Genomic DNA, 25,325 nt, shown 5'->3' on the forward strand with positions numbered 1-25,325 from the left:
CTAAATTTAATACTGCACGCTCAGGTTTTTTTTCCCCCACCACTTTTGGAGTAGTGATGCCACCCCTGCCTTAAAGTGTGTGTGTGTGTGTGTGTGTGTGTGTGTGCGTGTTTGCACTTGTCTGTCAACATTATGAGATAATGTTACCAAAATGTTAAATGATTAAAGCCAAAGTGAGAAAGAAATATATGTTACTTTTCTGATAAACTTACTGTATGTCCATTCCTCACATTATACATGATAGATTGGCCTTGGTTATAAGATACAATGCACAACATTTTATTTTTATTTGCCTTATGCAAAAATAAGATGCTAATTCCCAGGCTACACAGATTTTTGCAAAGTACACAGTAGAAATCCTGGGATGAGCAAAAAAAAAAAAAAATCTTATTTTAAAGAAATATATATATATATATATATATATACTTTGAATGATTAAGCTTTTTAACACCATAGAGTAGTTTGACTACTCATTTAATCTCTTAATGATTTCAGAGACGAAAGTTTATTCAGTTCTGCATGTATCACATCTTACAATTTTAAATCAAATGGAGAAATGATAGGCTAATAGAAACACTGTTATTGTTAGCATAATATAGCACTTTTACTACTCTCAATCATAGAAGAATTCATATAAAATTTGTTGCATTTCACAACATCAACAACAATACTTTTCTGTACTAATACTTTGACTTCTTTTTAGTTTACTGAACAAGTACAAACATCCTTCAACCCCTTACATACTGTAGAATGATCGCTCAGTCAGCACTACAGGTAATGAGTAATTCACCCACTTAATTGTAATTGTTCTTTTAAGATAAATTCCTTCTTGTTTTTTCAAAATTTCAAACCATTTGCCAGGCAAATAAAGATGAACTCTGCTCACTGTAACAACCCTGGACAATTTTTTTTATTATGAGTCCGTAGATTACTTGATTGGGTGAAACTTTTCCCACATGAAGTGCAGTGGTACGGCTTCTCTCCAGTATGTACTCGCTCATGTTTTTTTAGGTGTCCTGGCCAAATAAAATTCTTCCCACATGAAGTGCAGTGGTACGGCTTCTCTCCAGTATGCACTCTCTCATGTGCTTTCAGGTTTTCTGACCCAATGAATCTCTTCCCACATGAAGTGCATTGGTACGGCCTCTCTCCAGTATGCACTCTCTCATGTTTTGTAAGGTTTCCTGAACAAGTGAAATTCTTTTCACAATGTGAACACCTATAAGGTTTTTCTCCAGTATGGACTCTTTGGTGCAGTTCCAAGTCACAAGCTCTGTAAAAGGCTTTACCACACTCAGAACACACATGATCTCTCACACCGGAATGCAATCTCTGGTGCCGTTTTAAACTGTGCAGAAATGAAAAACTCTTTCCACAAAGAGAACACAAAGGCTTCTCATTTGCATGAATTTTCAGGTGTGTTTTTAAGACTGATGCTGAATAAAATGTTTTGGCGCACTGATCACAGCTATATGACTTTTCTCCAGAGTGAAAGACCAAATGATTTTTGAGAATGCATGCCTGTCTGAAACTCTTCCCACACTGATGACATTTGAAAGGCTTCTCTCCAGTGTGAATTCTCATGTGCGTAGTAACACTGTCTTTACGTGTAAAACTCTTCCCACACTGATGGCAGTTGAAAGAATATTTGGTTCTTGTTCTCTGAGTTCTTTTTTGTGAGAATTTATTTTCAGTTTGTGAGCCACTAAAATACTTTTGTTCTATTTTGAAACCATAAAGTGTCTGATCTGGAAGGTGTTTCTCCTCCTTCACTTCATTCAGTTCTTGACTTTCCTCTTTCACGTCCATCAGCTCTAAAATGAAAACACAAAATGTCACTATTCATTTCAAATGACAAGTATTAAAATTGAGAAACATTTTTTACCCCAAATTTTATAGGAGAATGCTACATGGGTCAACTATTTATTTTAACCGTAAAAAGGTTTTTATATCCTGGGGGATACAAACATTTGAGAGTCTGTGGAAAGGAGCACTGTGAGTGTGTGTGCCAAATTTCGGTCCAAATCATTGAAAAGGGGTCCCTGCAAATACTGAGGTAACGTGACTTTGAATAAGAACTCTGGCACCAACTCACAATCTTTATCTAAATGTGACATGATAGCATGTCATGAGAAAACCCCTGAAATCGAGGTAAAATTTGATATCTTTTACATGTTAATTATATTCTGAGGGACATTAGCCTAGTTTCCATCCACTTTTCGTGCTATTCTGTTATCGACAAAGTGAAAATGCATAAAAAAAAGTATGGGAAATTTGCCGTCTTCTACCTGTTTCCATTCGAATGACCTTTCATCGATAAAAATGGTGTGCGTGATGACGTCATGCCTAAAAAAACACTTTGTCGCATAAGTTTTGGTTTATCGCAAAAGAAATCTGACCTTCCATAATCACTCCATAATCACGTACAATAAATTGGCTTTCAAGGATGTATACCTTGCCGTCATGATTAACACAGGCTAAAGATTGGGGTAAATTCTGTCATGTGACACTACATTTTTGCGTTAATGCCAGTTTTCTCGACAAAAAGTGTTTCCAAACCAGTTTTTCGTGACATTTGAAGTATCGACATAGAGTTTATGCGCTAGAGTTAAACGTAAAATATTAAGTTGACACTTGTGAAATTTTAGCGATAATTTGTGTTTCCGCCAGCTTTATTTTGATGCACTAAAACGTCATGGTTACTGGTGTAACCTCCGTTCCCTGATTGAAGGAACGAGACGTTGGTGTCGATGTAGTGACACTAGGGGTCACTCTTGGGAGCCCAAGACACCTCTGTTCTTTGATAAAAGACCAATGAAAATTGGCGAGTGGTATTTGCATGCCACTCCCCCGAACATACGGGTATAAAAGGAGCTGGTGTGCAACCACTCATTCAGGTTTTACGCTGAGGAGCCAATATAAGGTCCGGCCATTTCAGCGGGTAGTTCAGCGTTGTGGCAGGAGGGACCAACGTCTCGTTCCCTCCATCAGGGAACGGAGGTTACACCAGTAACCATGACGTTCCCTATCTCTCACTCACTCGACGTTGGTGTCGATGTAGTGACACTAGGGGTCCCTATACAAAACGCCACAAGGCTGAACTGTGTTACGTGAACTGGCGGTGTGTGGTGGGCAGACTTGCTGTGTGCCTTATAGCCAGCACACCAGGTCGACACGTAACCTCCCCCAACACAGTTATGAGTGTCAAACGGCCCTTTTTGGGGACAAGTCGACTACCCAGAGATAGAGACAGGCTTAACCCAGTCGTGGCCTCTTTCCCCTTCTCTTTTTCCACTCCCTAAAAAAGAAGGGGGATTATCTGACTGGGCCACCAGGTCTAGTCGGGGGGTGTCCCTCCCAAGGGGAGGACACCGCGGAGACCACACCTCACCCCAAGAGAGGGGGGGATATTTAAGTGGAAGAATACATCACATGGTCTTTCCAACCATGTGGAGAGCCTTCAAGGTAGATCCTGCCCAATGGGGGAGGAGTTACTACAACATGGAGACTGGGGCAGAGGGACTCTGCCCATGGAAGACGCAGTTTGCCAGCAGGGAAATGAATTAGCGGAAGATATAGATCGCATGGGGTTAGCCTTACAGGGAACCGCCACATGCGGAGCACCTACCCCAGAACCGGGCTCTTAGTTAGTGCGTGTACTGGGCCGGCAGCGAGTCTCTCCGAAAACTCGACTGCCACAGGGCTCGGAGGAAGTCAACCAGGGAAAAACTTTTGTGAACACTACTGGGAATTAACAGCGCACGTCTTCAGCTCAAAAGGAGGTGGAAGGCGCTATGTGCAAGCGATACACCCGGCCGGCTATCCCGGGCTTATCCGCTTGTGTTGCGTGCCACTACCTGGGACGAAACCAGTTCCACCCGGAGGTTGTAGAACCTTGCAAAGGTGTTGGGTGTTGCCCAGCCCACTGCTCTGCAAATGTCTGTTAGAGAGGCACCTCTGGCCAGGGCCCAAGAAGCCGCTACACCATGGGTAGAATGGGCTCGTAGCCCTACCGGGGACGGCATGTTTTGGGCAAGATATGCCATAGTTATGGCGTCAATGAGCCAGTGGGCGATCCTCTGCTTGGAGACAGCGCTTCCTTTCCGCTGTGCACCAAAGCAGACAAAGAGCTGCTCAGAGACTCTAAGGCTCTGTGTGCGATCCAAAGAGATGCGTAAAGCGCGCACCGGACACAGCAACGACAGGGCTGGGTCTGCCTCCTCCTGGGGCAGCGCTTGCAGGTTCACCACCTGGTCCCTAAAAGGAGTGGTGGGAACCTTGGGCACATAGCCCGGTTGGGGTCTCAGGATCACGTGAGAATAGCCCGGACCGAACTCCAGGCACGTTTCGCTGACAGAGAACGCTTGCAGGTCACCTACCCTCTTGATGGAACTGAGCGCAGTCAGGAGGGTAGTCTTCAAGGAGAGTGCCTTAAGCTCGGCTGACTGCAAAGCTCAAAGGGGGCTCTCTGTAGACCCTGAAAAACTACAGAGGTCCGATGAGGGAACGAGGCGCGGCCTGGAGGGATTCAGCCTCCTGGTGCCTCTTAGGAACCTGATGATCAGATCATGCTTCCCTAAGGACTTACCGTCGACTGCGTCGTGGTGTGCTGGTATGGCAGCAATGTACACCTTCAAGGTGGAAGGGGACAGCCTCCCTTCCAACCTCTCTTGCAGGAAGGAAGGCACTGATCTGACTGCACATCTCTGGGGGTCTTCTCGACGTGAACGTGTCTACCATCGCAGCTTAGGTCTTCCGCGTCCCGTCCAGGGGGCAGACATGGAGATTCCAGAGGTCTGGGCACGGGTGCTGGATGGTGCCCCTTCACTGAGAAAGATGGTCCTTCCTCAGGGGAATTTGCCCAGGGGGAGCTGTCGCGAGGAGCGTGAGGTCCGAGCACTACGTCTGGGCGGGCCAGTAGGGTGCTTACCAGGACAACCTTCTCCTCATCCTCCCTGACCTTGCACAGGGTCTGTGCAAGCAGGCTCACTGGGGGAAAAAGCATATTTGCAAATGCCAGGGGACCAGCTGTGTGCCAGCGCGTCTATGCCGAGGAAGGCATCGGTCAGGGCGTACCAGAGCGGGCAGTGGGGAGGATTCTTGGGAGGCGAACAGGTGCACCTGTGCCTGTCGAATCGACTCCAAATCAGCTGGACCACCTGAAGGTGGAGTCTCCACTCTCTCTTGAGGGTAACCTGTTGTGACGGCGTGTCTGCCGAAGTGTTGAGGTTGCCCGGGATGTGAGTGGCTTGCAGCGACTTGAGGTGCTGCTGACTCTGTTGGAGGAGACGGCGGGCGAGGTGTGACATACAGTGGGAGTGCAGACCGCCTTGGCGGTTGACATATGCTACTGCTGCCGTGCTCTCTGTCCGAACTAGCACGTGCTTGCCCTGGATCAACAGCCAGAACCTGGCAGAATTGCCAGTAACTCGAGGCAGTTGATGTGCCAACGCAGCCGCGGACCCGTCCAGAGGCCGGCGGCTGCGTGCCCGTTGCCAACAGTGCCCCAGCCCATTTTGGAGGCGTCTGTCGTGACCACGACGCGCCTGGAGACCAGTTCTAGGGGAACACCTGCTCGTAGAAACGAGAGGTCGGTCCAAGGGCTGAAAAGACGGTGACAGACCGACGTAATGGCCACGCGGTGTGTCCCGTGGCGCCATGCCCGTCTCGGGACTCGAGTCTGGAGCCAGTGCTGAAGCAGCCTCATATGCATCAACCCGAGCGGGGTGGCCACCGCCGAGGATGCCATATGCCCCAGGAGCCTCTGAAAATGTTTCAGTGGAACCGCTGTTTTCTGTTTGAACGCCTTTAAACAGGCCATCACCGACTGGGCACGCTCGTTCGTAAGGTGCGCCGTCAAGGAGACTGAGTCCAACTCCAAACCGAGAGAAGAGATGCTCTGAAACAGGAGGAGCTTGCTCTTTTCCCAGTTGACCCGCAGCCCTAGTCGGCTGAGGTGTGAGAACACCAGGTCCCTGTGTGCGCATAACACGTCTCGAGAGTGAGCTTAAGATTAGCCAGTCGTCGAGATAGTTGAGAATGCGAATGCCCACCTCCCTTAACGGGGCAAGGGCAGCCTCTGCGATCTTCGTAAAGACGTGAGGAGACAGGGACAGGCTGAAAGGGAGGACTTTGTACTGATACGCCTGACCCTCGAACGCGAACCGCAGGAAGGGTCTGTGTCGAGGAAGGATCGAGACGTGAAAGTACGCATCCTTCGGGTCTACCGCCGTGAACCAATCTTGATGCCGGACGCTCGCTAGAATGCATCTTTGCGTCAGCATCTTGAACGGGAGTCTGTGTAAAGCCCGGTTCAGTACTCGCAGGTCCAAGATTGGCCACAACCCACCGCCTTTTTTCGGTACAATGAAGTAGGGGCTGTAAAACCCTTCCTTCATCTCGGCTGGAGGGACAGGTTCTATCGCGTCCTTCCGTAGGAGGGTAGCGATCTCCGCGCAAGGTAGCAGCGTTTTCGTCTTTCACCAAGGTGAAGTGGACACCGCTGAACCTGGGCGGATGCCCGGCGAAGTGAATCGCGCAGCCGAGTCGGACGGTCCGGACCAGCACTCGTGACGGACTGGAAGGCGCAAGCCATGCATCCAAGTTCCGCGCAAGGGGGACCAAAGGGACAGCATCATCGGATGTACCGGCAGGTGGGGCCTCGCGGCGGGGCGGAGCTCGAGGTGCCACACCACGTCGTGGCCGTGCTGAGTCAGAGGACATCGAAGCACTTACCTGGCTCCTTGTGACCACCCCCGGAACAGCCTGGGACGGGGGAGGAAGAGGCCTGTCCTCATGACCCGTGGAGACTGTCACATCGGGGGCGGCTTTGTGCCACAGCTGGGCGCTCAGGGCAGGAGACCGCCGCTGGAGCGCCAACCTGCCAAATGGAGTGGTGGACGGTGGTCGTGATGCCAGCCGTACACACCGGATATGTGACCCAGGGAACAAGGAAACCACTCTTGCTGAGCTCTTGAGTACTGCAGCCACTTGGGCATGCAGTGCAATTAAATGCAAAAGGTAACAAAAAGATGAAGATCTGCTTACCAGCTCCAGAGCAGCGGGTTTCGTTGTCCCTGGGTCGCCCGTCTCAAGGGCGCTTTGAAGCCTTTCACGGGTTCTGGGCAGACACGAGATGGGTGGCGTCTGCTTCCTGCGGTGGGCTCCACACCGGGGCCAGGCTGAAGGGGCGGGCTGCGGCGGTGCCAGAAGCAGTCAGCGCAGGGGGACGCCCTTGGCGATGAGTAGATGGGGTGCGAGATCTTGAGCCGCGCCGGGGCAGGATATGCCGGCTAGCATCCATCTACTGCTCTACCATCGAGAACTGCTGGGCAAAGTCCTCGACGGTGTCGCCGAATAGGCCCGCCTGGGAAATGGGGGCAGCAAGGAATCGTGTCTTGTCGGCCTCACCCATCTCGACCAGGTTGAGCCAAAGGTGGCGCTCCTGGACCACTAGTGTGGCCATCGTCCGCCCGAGAGGCCGCGCCGTGACCTCCGTCACTCAGAGAGCGAGGTCGGTCGCCGAGCGCAGTTCCTGCATCAATCCCGGGGCGGAACTACCCTCGTGCAGTTCCTTTAGCGCCTTGGCGGACTTGCAGGAGAGCCATGGCGTGCAGGGTGGAGGCAGCTTGTCCAGCGGCACCGTAGGCCTTGGCCATCAGAGACAACGTAAACCTACAGGCCTTGGACGGGGGCTTTGGGCACCCGCGCCAGGTGGCGGCGCTCTGCGGGCATAGGTGCACCGCGAGCGCCTTTATCCACCGGGGGATTGCCGAATAACCCTTGGCCGCCCCACCATCGAGGGTAGTGAGAGCGGGGAAGCTGAAAAGATCGGGACCGGGCAGTAAAAAGTGCCTCCCGCAACCTTGTCAGCTCTTCATGCACTTCTAGGAAGAAAGGAATGGGGCGGGGTGTGGCTTTGAGCGGTGCCGCGAGCCCAGGAACCAATCACCGAGCCGCAAGGGTTCAGGGAAGAGCGGTGAAATCTACTCTAACCAACGCTTGCAGCTGCCCGGGAAAGCATGTCGACACCTCCGCGTCAGCCTGTGACTGGGCGATCGACCCCGAAGGGAGGAGCCCAGCCGAGGCTTCCGACTGGATGAGCCCGCTCTCCGATGCTGCGCTCGAGAGCTCATCACTTTCGCGGGCTCCGAATAAGAGGTCGAACTCACCGTGAGACGAGCCGGCGGACTCACCCGGAAGCCCGATCGAGGCAGACGAGCGTGCTGGGGAATGGGAGGTCCGCGGGGGGATACCCGGCGGAGGCAGTCCCACTGGGGTCTCCAAATCGCCCCCAGTGCTAGCCGCGCTGGCCTCAAACCCGTGGGTAAAAGGACCGAGGTGGGAGCCTCTGGGGTGGCTCGCTTTCTTACGAAGGCGAGCCGCGACCGCAACGTTGCCATGGACATATTCTCGCAATGAGAACATGACCATCCACGAATGCTGTCTCCGTGTGAGCAGTGCCCAGACACGAAAGACAGTGATCGTGACCGTTAGAAGGCGAGAGATAACAAGCACAACCAGGAATAACACACAATCAGAAAAGCATCTTTAAAAAGACGTGTCTTTAAAAAGACGTTCCGTGTGTGCGCTCTTTTAGAGAAATATATACTCTTTTAGAGGGGAAAAATGCTCTTTCAGAAAATATACTCTCTAGTTTTTCTGCCGAAGCGCCCAGGGGCGTTCTCTGCAGTGCACCAGTGCAGAGGAGGGAGAAGCCGCTGAAATGCGCCGTCAGATCCAGCAGAGGTGAATGAACAGTAGTATTCAGCTCAATGAGCATGACTGTTCGGCTCCGAAGAGAAAATCTGAATGAGTGGTTGCATACCAGCTCCTTTTATACCCGTATGTTCGGGGGAGTGGCATGCAAATACCACTCGCCATTTTCATTGGCCTTTTATCAAAGACCAGAGGTGTCTCGGGCTCCCAAGAGTGACCCCTAGTGTCACTACATCGACACCAACGTCGAGTGAAAATCCTTGGATGGAAACGTTGTTATTGTGTGCTAAAAATATTGTTACTAGAAATTGTTTTATGTTTATGTTGAAAATTAGTGAATTAAATATTTAAATGTTCATAATCTTGTCCTTTTAGGGGTACAAAAAAAACAGTTCATTGTATGAATGGAGAGTGGTGGTCGACATATACACTACCAGTCAAACCTTTTGAAAGACTTGACTGAAATGTTTCTCACAATCTTAAAAATCTTTTGATCGGAAGGTGTATGCTTAAATGTTTGAAATTAATTTTGTAGACAAAAATATAATTGGGCCACCATATTAATTTCTTTCATTATAAAACTAAAATGTAATAAAAAAAAATATTTTTTTTGATGACTTGGACCAAATAATAAAGAAAAGCAGCCAATAAGTGCCCAACATAGATGGGAACTCCTTCAATACTGTTTAAAAAGCATTCCAGGGTGATACCTCAAGAAGTTGGTTGAGAAAACATCAAGAGTACATGTCTGCAAATTCTAGGCAAAGGGTGATGTAGAGCCGAGGAGGGCGGGGCCGGGCTGGAATGAGACACACCCGGTCCCCAATCAGCCTGATGGGGCGCGCGAGGGATAAAGGCGGCCGGGGACGACAGCTCGAGAGAGAGAGAATTACAGACAGCTGTGCTGTGTTTTTAGTTGTGTGTTTTTCTGTGTGTTTTTGGTTAATAAATGATTATTTAAGTTGTCAAGCCGGTTCTCGCCTCCTCCTTTCCTCTAAACCCCCTTACACAACTTTGATTTATTTTGGATTTTGTTTAGTCACAACATAATTCCCATAGTTCCATTTGTTATTCCATAGTTTTGATGACTTTACTATTATTCTAAAATGTAAAAAAAAATATTTACAATAAAAAAATTACAATAAAGAATGAGTGTTTCAAAACTTTTGAACTGGTAGCGTACATCGGCGAGGCTGATAAATCGGCCGATATTCGCAATTTTTTGTGCTTTTTTTATTATTAAAATAAAATTATTTTTATTATCCCCTTTTCTCCCAAATTTGGCATGCCCAATTCCCAATGCGCTCTAGGTCCTCGTGGTGGCGTGGTGACTCGCCTCACTCCGAGTGGCGGAGGATGAATCTCAGTTGCCTCCGCGTCTGAGACCGTCAATCCGCGCATCTTTTCAAGTGGCTTGTTGAGCGCATTACTGTAGAGACCTAGTGCGTGTGGAGGCTTCACGCTATTCTCTGTGGCATCCACGCACAACTCATCACGCACAACACGAGAGTGATCCACATTATTGCGACCACGAGGAGGTTACCCCAATGTGACTCTACCCACCCTAGCAACTGAGCCAACTGGTTGCTTTGGAAGCCTGACTGGAGTCACTCAGCACGCCCTGGATTCGGACTTGCGACTCCAAGTGTGGTAGTCAGCGCTTTTACTTGTTGAGCTACCCAGGCCCCCCTATTCAGTTTTTAATAATAGCATCAGCTGATACATTTTCCTGTTTGGCCGATTCATTTCTTAAAGGAATGTTCCGGGTTCAATAAAAGTTAAGCTTAATCAACAGCATTTGTGGCATGATGCTGATAACCACAAAATCAAGGTTACAGTGAGGCACTTACAATGGAAGTGAATGGGGACAATGAAAGTGAATGTGGCTAGTTTTTGGAGGGTTTAAACACAGAAATGTGAAGCTTATAATTTTATAAAAAGCACTTTCATTATTTCTTCTGTTAAAACTCATGTATTACTTGAGCTGTTGTTTACATTGTAATTTTTACAGCAATTTTAGGGTTTGTTGACATTACATCACCATGGTAACGAAGTTGTAAAATTGGCTATAACTTTACACAGAAAAGGTTATTAAGTGATTTTATTACACTAAAATCATGTTTGCCCCCCATTCACTTCCACTGTAAGTGCCTCACTGGAGCCAAGATTGTTGGGTTTTTTTATGAAAAGGAGGGATGAGTCAAAATACATTTTTGTGGTACTCAACATTTTGCCACAAATGCTGTCGATTGAGCTTAACTTGTATTGAACACAGAACATTCCCACAAGGGACATCAAGAATCACCTGCTTGCATGTGAAGGTGCCATCTGAGATGTAAACAACCAAACACTGTTCGTTTTCTTGTTATGTGCCATCGTGTAGCTTGAGCAAATCCAGCCTTTTTTCTTCCTGTGGAGCGCTCATATAATATCTTCCTCTGAAGCACATATTGCATTGCATGCCACATGTTTACGATAGCTTCATCCATCAGCAGTGAGGGATTCACATGTGATAAATGTAAGAAATTAGTTAGGCTGACGGAGAAGATTAATGAGTTAGAGACACACATCTGAACCCCTCCCTGCTCACTGCGGTGACAAGGTTTACATTAGATTAGTGTTACTAAATGGCTGGATGCCTGAGTGGTGTCCAGAGAATAGGTAGACCTAAACTGCTAAAGAGAGATGGACTCCATCCCTACAGGGAAGGTGACGCTCTCCTCTCTAGTTATTTGGCTCATAGTTTTAACAGTGATAGTATCTGACTAACTAGGGCCCAGGTCGGGAAGCAGACAGACTGGCTACTCCGAGCATCTGCTAGCTGCCTAGAGACCTCAGGCAGGTTACATAAACTACAACACATAGAGACTGTATCACCTAGATATCAAATAAAGACTTTGTCTGTTCCCCAAACTACCAAACACAAAACCCTCACTAAGTCATTTAGAAAAAACTGTATTGATGTCAAACTTGAAAATAACATAAAAATTGAAGATAAACATCATAAAAAGCTATGGCTACTTAACATTAGATCGTTTCATCCAAAGCACTAATTTTAATGAAATTACTCTCTGTATTATTCTGGATTAAACAGGATGAATAGTTTAAATGAGTCAGCTCCTCCAGGTAATTTTTATGAACATGCGCCTTGCCTGAAGGGTCGTGGAGGAGGTATTGCTACAAATTACAGTGATGTTTTTGGTGTCAGGATATACGTATGTATATATACAGGTGCATCTCAATAAATTAGAATGTCGTGGAAAAGTTCATTTATTTCAGTAATTCAACTCAAATTGTGAAACTCGTGTATTAAATAAATTCAATGCACACAGACTGAAGTAGTTTAAGTCTTTGGTTCTTTTAATTGTGATGATTTTGGCTCACATTTAACAAAAACCCACCAATTCACTATCTCAAAAAATTAGAATACATCATAAGACCAATAAAAAAAAACATTTTTAGTGAATTGTTGGCCTTCTGGAAAGTATGTTCATTTACTGGATATGTACTCAATACTTGGTAGGGGCTCCTTTTGCTTTAATTACTGCCTCAATTCGGCGTGGCATGGAGGTGATCAGTTTGTGGCACTGCTGAGGTGGTATGGAAGCCCAGGTTTCTTTGACAGTGGCCTTCAGCTCATCTGCATTTTTTGGTCTCTTGTTTCTCATTTTCCTCTTGACAATACCCCATAGATTCTCTATGGGGTTCAGGTCTGGTGAGTTTGCTGGCCAGTCAAGCACACCAACACCATGGTCATTTAACCACCTTTTGGTGCTTTTGGCAGTGTGGGCAGGTGCCAAATCCTGCTGGAAAATGAAATCAGCATCTTTAAAAAGCTGGTCAGCAGAAGGAAGCATGAAGTGCTCCAAAATTTCTTGGTAAACGGGTGCAGTGACTTTGGTTTTCAAAAAACACAATGGACCAACACCAGCAGATGACATTGCACCCCAAATCATCACAGACTGTGGAAACTTAACACTGGACTTCAAGCAACTTGGGCTATGAGCTTCTCCACCCTTCCTCCAGACTCTAGGACCTTGGTTTCCAAATGAAATACGAAACTTGCTCTCATCTGAAAAGAGGACTTTGGACCACTGGGCAACAGTCCAGTTCTTCTTCTCCTTAGCCCAGGTAAGACGCCTCTGATGTTGTCTGTGGTTCAGGAGTGGCTTAACAAGAGGAATACGACAACTGTAGCCAAATTCCTTGACACGTCTGTGTGTGGTGGCTCTTGATGCCTTGACCCCAGCCTCAGTCCATTCCTTGTGAAGTTCACCCAAATTCTTGAATCAATTTTGCTTGACAATCCTCATAAGGCTGCGGTTCTCTCGGTTGGTTGTGCATCTTTTTCTTCCACACTTTTTCCTTCCACTCAACTTTCTGTTAATATGCTTGGATAGAGCACTCTGTGAACAGCCAGCTTCTTTGGCAATGAATGTTTGTGGCTTACCCTCCTTGTGAAGGGTGTCAATGATTGTCTTCTGGACAACTGTCAGATCAGCAGTCTTCCCCATGATTGTGTAGCCTAGTGAACCAAACTGAGAGACCATTTTGAAGGCTCAGGAAACCTTTGCAGGTGTTTTGAGTTGATTAGCTGATTGGCATGTCACCATATTCTAATTTGTTGAGATAGTGAATTGGTGGGTTTTTGTTAAATGTGAGCCAAAATCATCACAATTAAAAGAACCAAAGACTTAAACTACTTCAGTCTGTGTGCACTGAATTTATTTAATACACGAATTTCACAATCTGAGTTGAATTACTGAAATAAATGAACTTTTCCACGACATTCTAATTTATTGAGATGCACCTGTATATATATATATATATATATATATATATATATATATATATATATATATATATATATATATATATATATATATATATATTCTTTTGAAGTTATAATGCTTAATGTGACATCCTCAGACATAAAAAAAAAAATAAATAAAAAAATCACTGTTGCCTTTTGCTCTTGCTACAGTACATAGACAACCCAGAACATTTTCAGATTTCCTTAGAGAATTCAGATTTCCTTAGAGAATTTGCAGTTTTTCAATCAGATCTAGTAGTTACTGTGGATAGAGCTTTAATTGTTGGTGACTAACATTCACACAGATAATGAAAATGATACACTGGGATTAGCATTTATCGACATTGTCAACTCTGTTGGGGTCAGACAAAATGTGACAGGACCAACTCATCACCATAATGATATGCTAGATTTAATTCTGCCATATGGAGTTGATGTTGAAAATATAGCAATTCTGCGATGAAATCTAATCTCTTAATACAGAGTCTTGGTGATGGAGCCTTAACAGCTCTTAAGAGGTTATGGGAAAGAGATTTGAACTTTGTATTGGAGGATGGGGAGTGGGAAAGAATTATTATTATTTTTATTTTTTTTTACTATGTCTAGGGATGCAAGAGTACGCCTTATTCAGTTTAAGATTTTGCATTGTTTCTACTGGACCCCCTATGGCGATGTCAGTTGGAAGATGGAGATATAGCCCATGCTCTGTGGTTCTGCGCTAAGATTCAAGAATTCTGGGCAAGAGTCCAGAATTTTATCTGTGAGGCTCTAGATACTCTACTTTAATTCCACCCTAGACTATGTCTTTTGTGGGATGGGGTGGTTATTAAATAAGATGACAAATATACAACATTATCGACAAAATTTTTCGTTGTCGAATAGTTGTTTGATCTCATTAACGTAACATGAGATTACATTAAACTCTAATGATGACGCACGAAAGCAGCACTGCAGTTCGCGCCTGATTTAAGAGAGGAAGAATTACACGACTCACAGTTCAGATTTACTCTAAACTTTCCAAACAGCTTCAGGTGATGTAGATCACAAAGTATGAGGGAATTATACAAAAATGCCAAATAAGTCAATACAGAAGCACTCTTGTTGTGGAATAAGCTGGAGCTCTTGAAAGGAAACACCCCAGCGTTACATCTTAAATGCAGTTATATTTAATGTGTTATAGCTTTATTAAAGTTCAAATAATACGGAAGCAGATCATGTAAATAACTACAAACTCCGAAACTGGCATTTCTGTGCGGTCAGCGCCTCTTCTATGAGTTGCATGGAGTGTCCTGATCTAAGGGGGATAGATTGAAACTGTACCCGGCTGATGCACACTCTAGCATGAGGACGCTCGTCCCTCGATCGCGCAGGCTTAATGCAGCTGGATTATAACGTGATGGCTCAAGACTTACTGAATCATAATATATGTCACTGTGTGTTTCTTATCATGAAGAAAATTGGCAATGCGCAGCTTTATTAATAAGAGAGAGGTTTTTTTGTGAGTTAAAGTTGTATTGAAGTGAACAGAAAGGTGAGAGAGGGTAGTCTTCGCCCCATTATACACTGCAACAAAATGCATTTTTGATTTGTTTTTGTTTTGGCTTGTTTTCCAATATTAATATCTAAAACTCCTTTAAAACAATGTACATTTTCTTTAGCAGCTATACTGCAGAAGAAAAAATTGTTATCTGAGAATGTTGAATATAATACTAAAAATACAAAAATATTTAAATATCTAAAAATCCTTTAAAGATGCATTCACCTGAGAAGCAGCATATAAGATATTTAGACTTGCTTTTAAAGAACAGATCTTGAATATAAGTATATTTTGTCTTTACTGCACTCGCAGATGTATAACCAAGTGAAACAAATACACTTATATACAAAATACACTTATATTTAAGATACATTCTCTTAAAGCAAGTCTAAATATCTTATGTTGCTTCTCAAGTAAATGTATCTTGTTTTAAGGAATTTTAGACAATGGAAAACAAGACAAAAACACTTGATAATAGGATTTTTTGCAGGATTTTTTAAACTTAATAAAAAGTATTTTTCTTCCCTTTAATTCAGTGAATGTCATTTAGAGGTATTTTTAAAAGATGATTTTATCCTCTGTATTGTTATTAAGCACATTTAATACAACCTTTTAAGTCGGAGCACAAGCTGAATAATCGGTTACGAGCTAATGATTAATCATTGCAATAATAGCTGAATAATCGTTCTAATAATCGATAATCAAAATAATCGTTAGTTGCAGCCCTAGTTCTCAGTGAGGACCATGTGGATAAAAACATGATTTTTGTCGAAACTGTAAATTGTATCCTTTGTAGAATTTTATCCTTTATTTGTTGAAAGATACATTTTTATTTACTCAAAAAAATAAATTGTGTTTATATTGTATGCATGTAACAGGCTTTGACCACAGTGACATTTGTTGGGTGTTAGGGTGGGGTTGGGGATTGAGTGGGGTACAGGGAATTTATGGGGATTTAAAAGGGATAGTTGATTCTGTTAATTTATATTGTTTTATTTTGTATAAGAATCAGTAAAAAAAAAAAAAAAAGTGTTAATCTGAAGGATTTAGGCCCCATCATAGTACAGAAACGGCAAATATCAGTTACAAATTATTGCTCTTATCATCTGATTGAGGCTGCATTTCTCTTGCAGTGCTTTTAGATATTTGCGCTGCCTTCGACACCACAGATCACAACATTCTCTTGGATAGGCTTGAGAATTATGTTGGCATTTGCGGACAGGCATTAGGTTTAGGTCCTATTTATCTGACCTCTACAGCTTTGTCTGTGTAAATGAGGAATTGTCAGATCAAACTAAAGTTCAGTATGGAGTGCCACAGGGATAAGTTTTAGAACCTCTGCTTTTCTCCTTGTATATGATTCCCCTGGGAGACATTATCAGGAACCATGGAATTAGTTTTCACTGTTATGCCGACGATACCCAACTTTATATTTCTTCAAAACCCGACTGAATTTCACAATTCTCCAAGTTAAGAGAGTGTATCAATGATATCAAAATTTGGACGGCTAGTAATTTCCTTCTACCTTCTTCCTTCTGATAAAACAGAGGTACTAATTATTGGATCAAAAAACTTTAAAATAAACCGCTAAAATATAAATTGACTCTCGATTAATGTATGGGTATGTTGTCTTCTACAGTGAAGAACTTGGGTGTTATATTCGATAGCAATCTGTCCTTTGAAAATCACATTTCCAGTGTTTGTAGAACAGCATTCTTCCACCTAAGAAATAATGCTAAGTTACGGCACATGCTCTCCGTTTCTGATGCCAAAAAATGAATTAACTGGTTCAAGACCTCAAGACTAGATTATTGCAATGCATTACTGGGAGAATGTCCTGCATGTTCAATAAATAAACTTCAATTGGTTCAAAATGCAGCAGCTAGAGTGCTGACTAGAACCAAGAAATATGATCATATCAGCCCCATTTTATCATCGCAACATTGGCTACCTGTTAAATTTCATATCAATTTTAAAATCCTGTTAATTATGTAAAAAGCTTTGAATGGTCTAGCTCCACAGTACTTAAGTGACCTTATATCACATTAAATTCTATCACGTTCACTACGATCACAAAATTCTGGCCTGTTAATAATACCTAGAACATAAAAATCCACATAAGGAGGTAGATCCCTTACCTATTTGGCTCCTAGCAATAGTCATCCTTGGAATAGTCTTCCTAGCATTGTTCAGGACTCAGACACACTCTCTCAGTTTAAGCATAGACTAAAGTCTCATCTATTCAGCCAGACATCATTTAACCATCAACCATCAATCTGTCATGTCTGCTGCAACCGGAAACACTTTTCATATTTTATAACTCTGCTTTAAATTGAATGACATCTACACTAATATTAATCTATTTTTTACCTGTTTCAACCTCAGGATTCATATTCTGAGGTTACCAGAGTCTAACAGATTCAGCTCCGGTCCTGCCTGATGTCCGAATTCCACTGCTATGTGTTGCTGAATGATGACGACAAACTGCATCATGTGCAAGCCACACTTCACAGAGGATGAACTGCTGCCAACTCCAGCCGTAAGACATGGGAAACTTCACTAGCCATTGCCTTGACCTTGGACTTAGGATGGACTTCACCAAAATGAACTGCCACAAAATTCCAGTCGAACTGCGATCCACCTCACTGACCTCTGCCTGCATCACCTTGGTCAAAAGATGGACTACACTCTCTTAAAATTGAATACATAAACAATCAATGAATTGCCAAATAAAGCCTTCATCAACCAAATAGCAAAGGACACAGCATCTGTGTGCACTTCTGCAGTTAATTCAGGATGGACTTCATAGACTTTGTCATTAATCTTACAGTTCATACAAAATCATTTTGTTTAAATATTGGCCCCTAACATTTACTTAGTTTAATTTAAACCATGTCTTGTACTAGACAGAGTGCTGTGAAAAAGTATTTGCCCCATCCTGATTTCTTTTATGTTTGTGTATATCTCATACTAAATTGTTTCAAAAAGTCAAACAAAATCTAACATAAAACAAAGGTAATCTGAGTAGCCAGGAAAGACTGGGTGACAACCATGAAAGTGTGGTGACAACTGGAGAGGCAGTGACAGCTCGGAGAGACGGCGACTGGGGCAGAACGGGCTGGCTGCATGCCAGTGTGCATGTGGAAAGATCTGCAAGAACAAGCATGGCTTGAAGATCCACCAAGCAAGGATGAAGTGTTTGGTGGGAGCAGGAGCAGCAGAATGCACAGGTGTTCAACCTGGTGAGATGCAGGATGAGCCAGGCCCAGAGTCACCCCACAGTGCCAGGAAACTTCAAGTGTTGCAGACGAATCCCCCTAAATGTGAGTCTAGCAGGAGGCGGATCAAATGGCCGGTAGCTAACATGACTTCACTGTGGAAGCAGTTTGATGAAGATGTCAACGAGATTCTGGAGGCAACGGTGAAGGGAGAGGCTGAAAGGAAGCTGAAAGCTATGACAACAATCACTGTCAGCATTGCAGCTGAACGTTTCAGAGAAGAGGAAAAGAAAGGTATAAAAACACCTTACTTGAAGAATCAAAGAGCGGTGAGGATTCATAACATCAGGCAGGAGATTAAAGTGCTGAAGTCTCAGTACAAGGAGGCTGGAGAGGAAAAATGCATTGGCTTGGCCCAGCTGATGTGCATCCTACGAAAGAAGATCAGGGTCCTCCCAAGGGCAGAGGGGCATTGGAGTTGGCAGCACGAAAAGGCCCAAAAGCATGCTGCCTTCATAACAAACCCCTTCAAGTTCACTGAGGAGTTGCTGGGGCAGAAGTGCAGTGGGACACTGATCTGTTCTCAGGATGACATAGAGCAACATCATAGCAGCTTGGGCTGCCAAAGAGCCTGAGCAGTATTGCACTTTATGGACACCACAATAAACTGCAACTACCCTTCAAATCCTTGGAGGAGGAATGCAAGGTAACAAGATCTAAAGAAGTGGTACAGTACAGGGACTCGAGTGATCTGAAAGTGGCTAAAGCAGGGATCTGAGTGATGACGTCCAGGAAGTGGAGGCAAGACTACAGCACAGGAGGTTGGTGGGAGTGGTCACACGAGGCCAGGCTGGGCTAGGATCCTTTCCATCTTCCTAAAGGAACTCCAGCAGAGGAAAGGCGCCGCCTAATCCAGGAGGAGGTGAGAGCAACAGTGGAGGAGACAAGAACCTATAAGGCTGTGGGAATGAAACAACAGGGAGCTTGGACAAGATCTGAGAATGAGGTTGAGAGAAAAAAGTGACTTGGGCTGAGCTTTGGAAAGCTGAGCCATGCCACATAAAATTTCTCATCCAGGCAGTTTACGATGTGCTTCCAAGCCCATCAAATCTGCACATATGGGGAAAAGTAGAGTTACCAGCATGCCCACTGTGCTACAAACGAGGAACCTTGGAGCACATTCTCAGCTGCTGTACAAAGGCACTTGGAAAAGGACGATACTTATGGAGGCATGACCAGGTCCTGAAGACCATCGCTGAAGCCATCAGCGCAGGAGTTGAGTGGGCAGAGAGGGCTCGACCCTCCAAGCAGACCATCACCTTTGTCAGAGCTGGGGAGCAGCCAATAACCACAAAAGGAACATCTGCAGGCATCCTGACCTCTGCAAGTTCCCTAACCATATTGCAGCCATGACCCTGTGACCAGACACTGTCCTTGTGTCTGAGCCCACTAAGCAAGCTGTGCTGATACATACATACATACATACACACATCCAGTGTGAGATAATAAGATTAATAAAGTGCAGTGCTGATGTATATTGATCGTGAGAGATCAAGAGATCAAAAGTCTGATTGCTTGGGGGAAGAAGCTGTCATGAAGTTGGCTGGTGCGGGTCCTGATGCTGCGATACCGCCTGCCTGATGGTAGCAGTGAGAGCAGCCCATGGCTCGGGTGGCTGGAGTCTCTGATGATCCTCCGAGCTTTTTTCACACACCGCCTCGTATATATGTCCTGGAGGGAGGGAAGCTCACTTCCGATGATGTGTCTGGCAGTTCGCACCTCCCTTTGCAGGGCTTTGCGGTTGTGGGCGGTGCTACAGTGGCTCTCTACAGTGCTGGTGTAGAACCGTGTGAGGATGTGATGGTTCATTCCAAAGTTCCTCAGCTGTCTCAGGAAGAAGATGCGCTGATGAGCCTTCTACACAATGGCTTCAGTGTGGACGGACCATGTGAGTTCCTCAGTGATGTGGACACTGAGGAACTTGAAGCTCCTGACTCTCTCCACTGGTGCTCCATTGATGGTGATGGGACTGTGTTCTCCGTCTTTTCTCCTGAAGTCCACCACAAGCTCCTTTGTTTTTCTGATGTTGAGGGAGAGGTTGTGCTCCTGACACCTGTGTGTCAGTGTGTGCACCTCCTCTCTGTAGGCTGTTTCATCATTGTCAGTGATCAGACCTACCACCGTCATATCATCAGCAAACTTAATGATGGCATTGGAGCTGTGTGTTGCCACACAGTCATGTGTGTACAGGGAATACAGGAGTGGGCTGAGAACACATCCCTGCAGGGCTCCAGTGTTGAGGGTCAGTGATGAGGAGATGTTGCTGCCCATTCTAACCACCTGGCGTCTGCTTAACAGGAAGTCCACGATCCAGCTGCACAGAGAGCTGTTTAAGTCCAGAGCCCGGAGTTTCACATAAAGCTTGGAGGGCACTATGGTGTTGAATGCTGAGCTGTCTACAAACAGAATTCTCACATAAGTGTTCCTTTTTTCCAGGTGGGAGAGAGCAGTGTGTATTACAGATGCAATGGCATCATCAGTGGAGTGGTTGTTGCGGTAAGCAAACTGCAATGGGTCCAGTGATGGAGGCAGCACAGACAGATGTAATCTCTGATTAGTCTCTCAAAGCATTTGCTGATGATGGGGGTCAGAGCAACAGGACACCAGTCATTTAAGCAAGTGATTTTGGATTGCTTTGGTACAGGCACAATGGTGGACATTTTAAAGCATGTGGGGACTACAGACAAGGAGAGGGAAAGGTTGAAAATGTCCATAAAAACACCAGCCAGTTGGTTCGCACACGCTCTGATGATGCGGCCCGGAATGCCGTCTGGACCCACGGCTTTACGGATATTCACCCGTTGGAAGGATCGGGTTACATCTGCTACAGAGACGGAGAGTGAACTAACCTCTGTAGCTTCGGCCGTGAGAGCTCTCTCCACGAGGGCTGTGTTATTTCCCTCGAAACAAGCATAAAAAGTATTTAGCTCATCCGGGAGAGAGGCAGCGGTGTTCACGGCAGAGTTTTTATTCCCTTTAAAGTCCGTGATGATATTAAACCCCTGCCACATGCTTCTAGAGAAGGTGGTGTTAAACTGTCCTTCAATCTTGTCCCTGTACTGGCGTTTGGCTGCTCTGATAGTTTTGCGGAGTGCATAACTGGCTTGTTTATGCTCCTCCGCACTCCCTGAATTAAAAGCGGAGGTCCACGCATCAAATGCAGCGCGAACATTGCTATTTATCCATGGCTTCTGGTTGGGGTAGATCCATATTGTTTTGGTTGGAACAACATCCTCTACGCACTTTCTGATGAAATATGTTACGCTATCAGCGTACATATACATATACATATATATACATATATGTATATACACACACACACACACACACACACAAACACACACAAATACATCAGAATCAGAATGAGCTTTATTGCCAAGTATGCTTACACATACAAGGAATTGGTGACAGGAGCTTCCAGTACACAACAATACAAAAAACAGCAACAAGACTTTTAAAAAATAATTAAAATTGAATAAAAATAGATAAATATTGAAAAGAAAAAAGTAAATCTAGAATACACAATAGACATATATATATATACACACACACACACACACACATACATACATATACACATGCATATACACATATACATACACACATACATACATATATATATATATATATATATATATATATACATACATATATATATACATACATACACACATACACACACACATACACATATGTAGTGCAAACCTAAATACAAATCGGTTATATACAGTGCAAGGGAATGTAATGGCAGAAGAGGTTGGATGTATTGGATAATATAAAAAGACTAAGCTGTGTATTGCACATTAATTATTGCTCAATGGGTCAGTCTTAACTGTTCATGAGATGGATAGCCTGAGGGAAAAAACTGTTCCTGTGCCTGACAGTTCTGGTGCTCAGAGGTCTGAAGCGTCGGCCAGAAGGCAACAGTTCAAAAAGGTAGTGGGCAGGCTGAGTGGGGTCCAGAGTGATTTTTCCAGCCTTTTTCCTCACTCTGGAAGTGTGTAGTTCTTGAAGGGAGGGCAGGGGGCAACCAATAATCCTCTCAGCAGTCCGAACTGTCCTTTGTAGTCTTCTGATATCCGATTTCATAGCTGAACCAAACCAGACAGATATTGAAGTGCAGAGAATAGACTCAATGACTGCTGAGTAGAACTGTATCAGCAGCGCCTGTGGCAGGTTGAACTTCCTCAACTGGCGAAGGAAGTACAACCTCTGCTGGGCCTTTTTCACAGTGGAGTCAATGTGGGTCTCCCACTTCAGGTCCTGTGAGATGGTAGTGCCCTGTAACCTGAATGACTCCACTGCTGCCACAGTGCTGTTTAGAATGTTTAGGGGGGGACAGTGTTGGGGTGTTCCTCCTAAAGTCCACAATCATCTCCACCGTTTTGAGCATGTTCAGGTCAAGGTTGTTTTGACTGCACCAGACAGCCAGCTGTTTAACCTCCCTTCTGTATGCAGACTCATCGCCATCTAGGATGAGGCCGATGACAGTGGTGTTGTCTGCAAATTTCAGGAGCTTGACAGAGGGGTCCTTGGCGATGCAGTCATTGGGTTAGAGGGAGAAGAGTAGTGGGGAGAGCACACATCCCTGGGAAGCACCAGTGCTGATTGTACAGGTGCTGGAAGTGAATTTCCCCTGTCTCACAAGCTGCTACCTGTCTGTCAGAAAGCTGGTAATCCACTGATAGATAGACGTGGGACCAGAGAGTTGGTGTAATTTAGTCCAGAGAATAGCTGGGATGATGGTGTTGAAAGCCGAACTGAAGTCTACAAAAAAGGATCCTTGCATATGTCCCTGGTCTGTCCAGATGTTGCAGGATATGATGCAATCCCATGTTGACTGCATCATCCACAGACCTGTTTGCTCGATAAGCAAATTGAAGGGGATCTAGAAAGGGTCCAGTGATGTCCTTCAGGTGGGCCAACACCAGTCTCTCAAATGACTTCATGACCACAGACGTCAGGGCGACACATCTGTAGTCATTAAGTCCTGTGATTTTTGGTTGGGGGATGATATTGGAGCGTTTGAAGCAGCATGGGACTTCACACTGCTCCAGTGATCTATTGAAGATCTGTGTGAAGATGGGGGCCAGCTGGTTAGCACAGGATCGAAGACATGCAGGTGAAACGCCATTTGGGCCCTGTGCTTCCCTTATCCATTGTTTTCGAAAGACACAGCACACATCATCTTCACAGATCTTAAGTGCAAGTTGAGTAGCAGGAGGGGGGAGGAGGGGGGTTGCAGGGGATGTTGGTGTTTGTGTGAAGTGAAGGTCAGAGCGGGTGTGGGGTGTGAGATTGGCCTTTCCAATCTACAGTAGAACACATTCAGGTTGTCAGCCAGTTGTTGGTCCACCACAGGGTTGGGGGTAGGAGTCCTGTAATTCGTAAGTTGTTTCATGCCACTCCACACTGATACAGGGTCATTAGCTGAAAACTTGTTTTTCAGCTTCTCAGAGTATCTTATTTTAGCCACTCTGATTTCCTTATTCAGTGTGTTCCTGGCCTGATTGTACAAGACTTTATCCCCACCCCTGTAAGCATCCTCTTTGGCCTGACAAAGCTGCCTGAGCTCTGCTGTAAACCATGGTTTGTCGTGGTTAAATGTTAAATAAGTCCTAGTAGGGATGTACATATCCTCACAGAAACTGATATATGATGTAACTGACTGATACTAAACAATACTGATGTTTATTTAGCTATTTATTTATTTGTATTTATTCTTCATTTAAATGGTCAGCAATTGACATACTAAACATACAGTACTGATGTTTATTTAGCTATTTATTGTATTTTTATTTATTCTTTATTTTCTCAGTGTTCATTTCTAGAATTTGTTGACAATGTATTATAATAATGTCAAATATTCTTTGATAAAAATATTTAAGAAAGCAGCCTTCTGAGTACCTTTGCATAGTCATATCGGTGCACCATATCGGTAATCAGTGAATTCGGTATCGGTCTCAAAAATCCCATATCGGTCAGGCTCTAGTAATTAGTACAAGGATTGGATCATGGTCCCAACAGACCCTGGTATCCATTTTTTCTAATGCCTGATAGAAATGTATCAACCTCTGTAGAGCAATACTTCAGGCAGAATGGTCCCATTGTTATAAATACACTTCAGAAAATTGTGCATCATGCATTAGAATGAGAACACAACTATTTCTGGTCTTATAAAATACAAGAACTAAATAATCTCAAAAGGAATACAATGTGGTTGTACCACTTAAAGTTTCCCCTGTAACAAAAAACTTTGCCCACCCCTGCTCTATACATCTTTTACTGTACAGGACACGACATGCCAAGTGACAGAATTTGTCTGCTTTTTTTTTTTGTTGTAGTTTTAGCATTCTTTATGCGCAACAATAACTCACTTTGTCGGCATTATGGGAAATTTAGATCCTTCACATAAACTGATTTTAATGTAATTGTTTCATACACTACAATTTAAAATGGTGATCAGTGTATTGAAAATAACTTTTTCAACTTTTCATCTCTGTAATCATGTCTCCCTATTATTTTTTGGAATCAGATACACGTAGTGTTTATCATAGATAAGTGATGTATTTTAAAAGTTGGCAGTCAAAAATAAAATTGTTGGAGGACACATATATTTTTCATTCTTTCTGACAAACAGCCATCAAATGTTGTGAACTGCTTGAAGCTTTCTAACTTTAATCTTCATGAACAGACAATAATAAAGAATGAAGAATGGACACCAACCTCTTTGTTCCTCAGTATCTTCATTTTTCATGACATTTGAACTGCATGATTCTGGATAACTCATGTCCTCACTCTCTTCTTTAATAAACATCATTTTACAATGTTTTATCCCGCAGATCTCAGTTGAAACACCTGGAGTTATTCCTGTTCGTGTTGAAACAAGTCTTCTTTTAGGATGATGAGAATATTGGTGACATTTATAAACATGAATCCAAATTTACATACGTATTTATTGCACTGTTTATCCTTATCC

The 25,325-nt window shown here is 44.3% G+C and overlaps 3 protein-coding genes across 7 annotated transcripts in view; 1 reads left to right on the plus strand and 2 right to left on the minus strand.

Annotated features, from left to right (window-relative positions):
- The window catches only part of LOC127440778 (gastrula zinc finger protein XlCGF57.1-like), a 593,771-nt gene that overhangs the window by 330,145 nt on the left and 238,301 nt on the right, over positions 1 to 25,325 (plus strand). The gene's annotated exons all lie outside the window — the stretch shown is intronic.
- The window catches only part of LOC127440749 (zinc finger protein 501-like), a 143,935-nt gene that overhangs the window by 38,444 nt on the left and 80,166 nt on the right, over positions 1 to 25,325 (minus strand). The window contains exon 3 of one of the 2 annotated variants that reach the window (XM_051697580.1): positions 25,073 to 25,216. The exons of the other annotated variant lie outside the window; for it this stretch is intronic. Within the exon in view, the coding sequence (XP_051553540.1) occupies positions 25,073 to 25,216 (144 nt within the window). The remainder of the gene's footprint in view (positions 1 to 25,072; positions 25,217 to 25,325) is intronic. 2 annotated transcript variants of the gene reach the window in all.
- Positions 412 to 25,325, minus strand: part of LOC127440850 (zinc finger protein 501-like) — a 224,062-nt gene continuing 199,148 nt past the window's right edge. For 2 of the 4 annotated variants that reach the window (XM_051697844.1, XM_051697845.1), the window contains exon 3: positions 412 to 1,812. In XM_051697844.1, coding sequence (XP_051553804.1) covers positions 883 to 1,812 — 930 coding nt within the window. In that variant the 3' untranslated portion in view covers positions 412 to 882. Of the gene's footprint in view, positions 1,815 to 25,325 lie in introns of all 4 variants that reach the window. The other 2 variants (XM_051697843.1, XM_051697841.1) reach the window with 2 other exon arrangements.

The sequence above is a fragment of the Myxocyprinus asiaticus genome, chromosome 5 (assembly GCF_019703515.2).
Source record: "Myxocyprinus asiaticus isolate MX2 ecotype Aquarium Trade chromosome 5, UBuf_Myxa_2, whole genome shotgun sequence".
Classification (NCBI taxonomy): Eukaryota; Metazoa; Chordata; class Actinopteri; order Cypriniformes; family Catostomidae; genus Myxocyprinus; species Myxocyprinus asiaticus.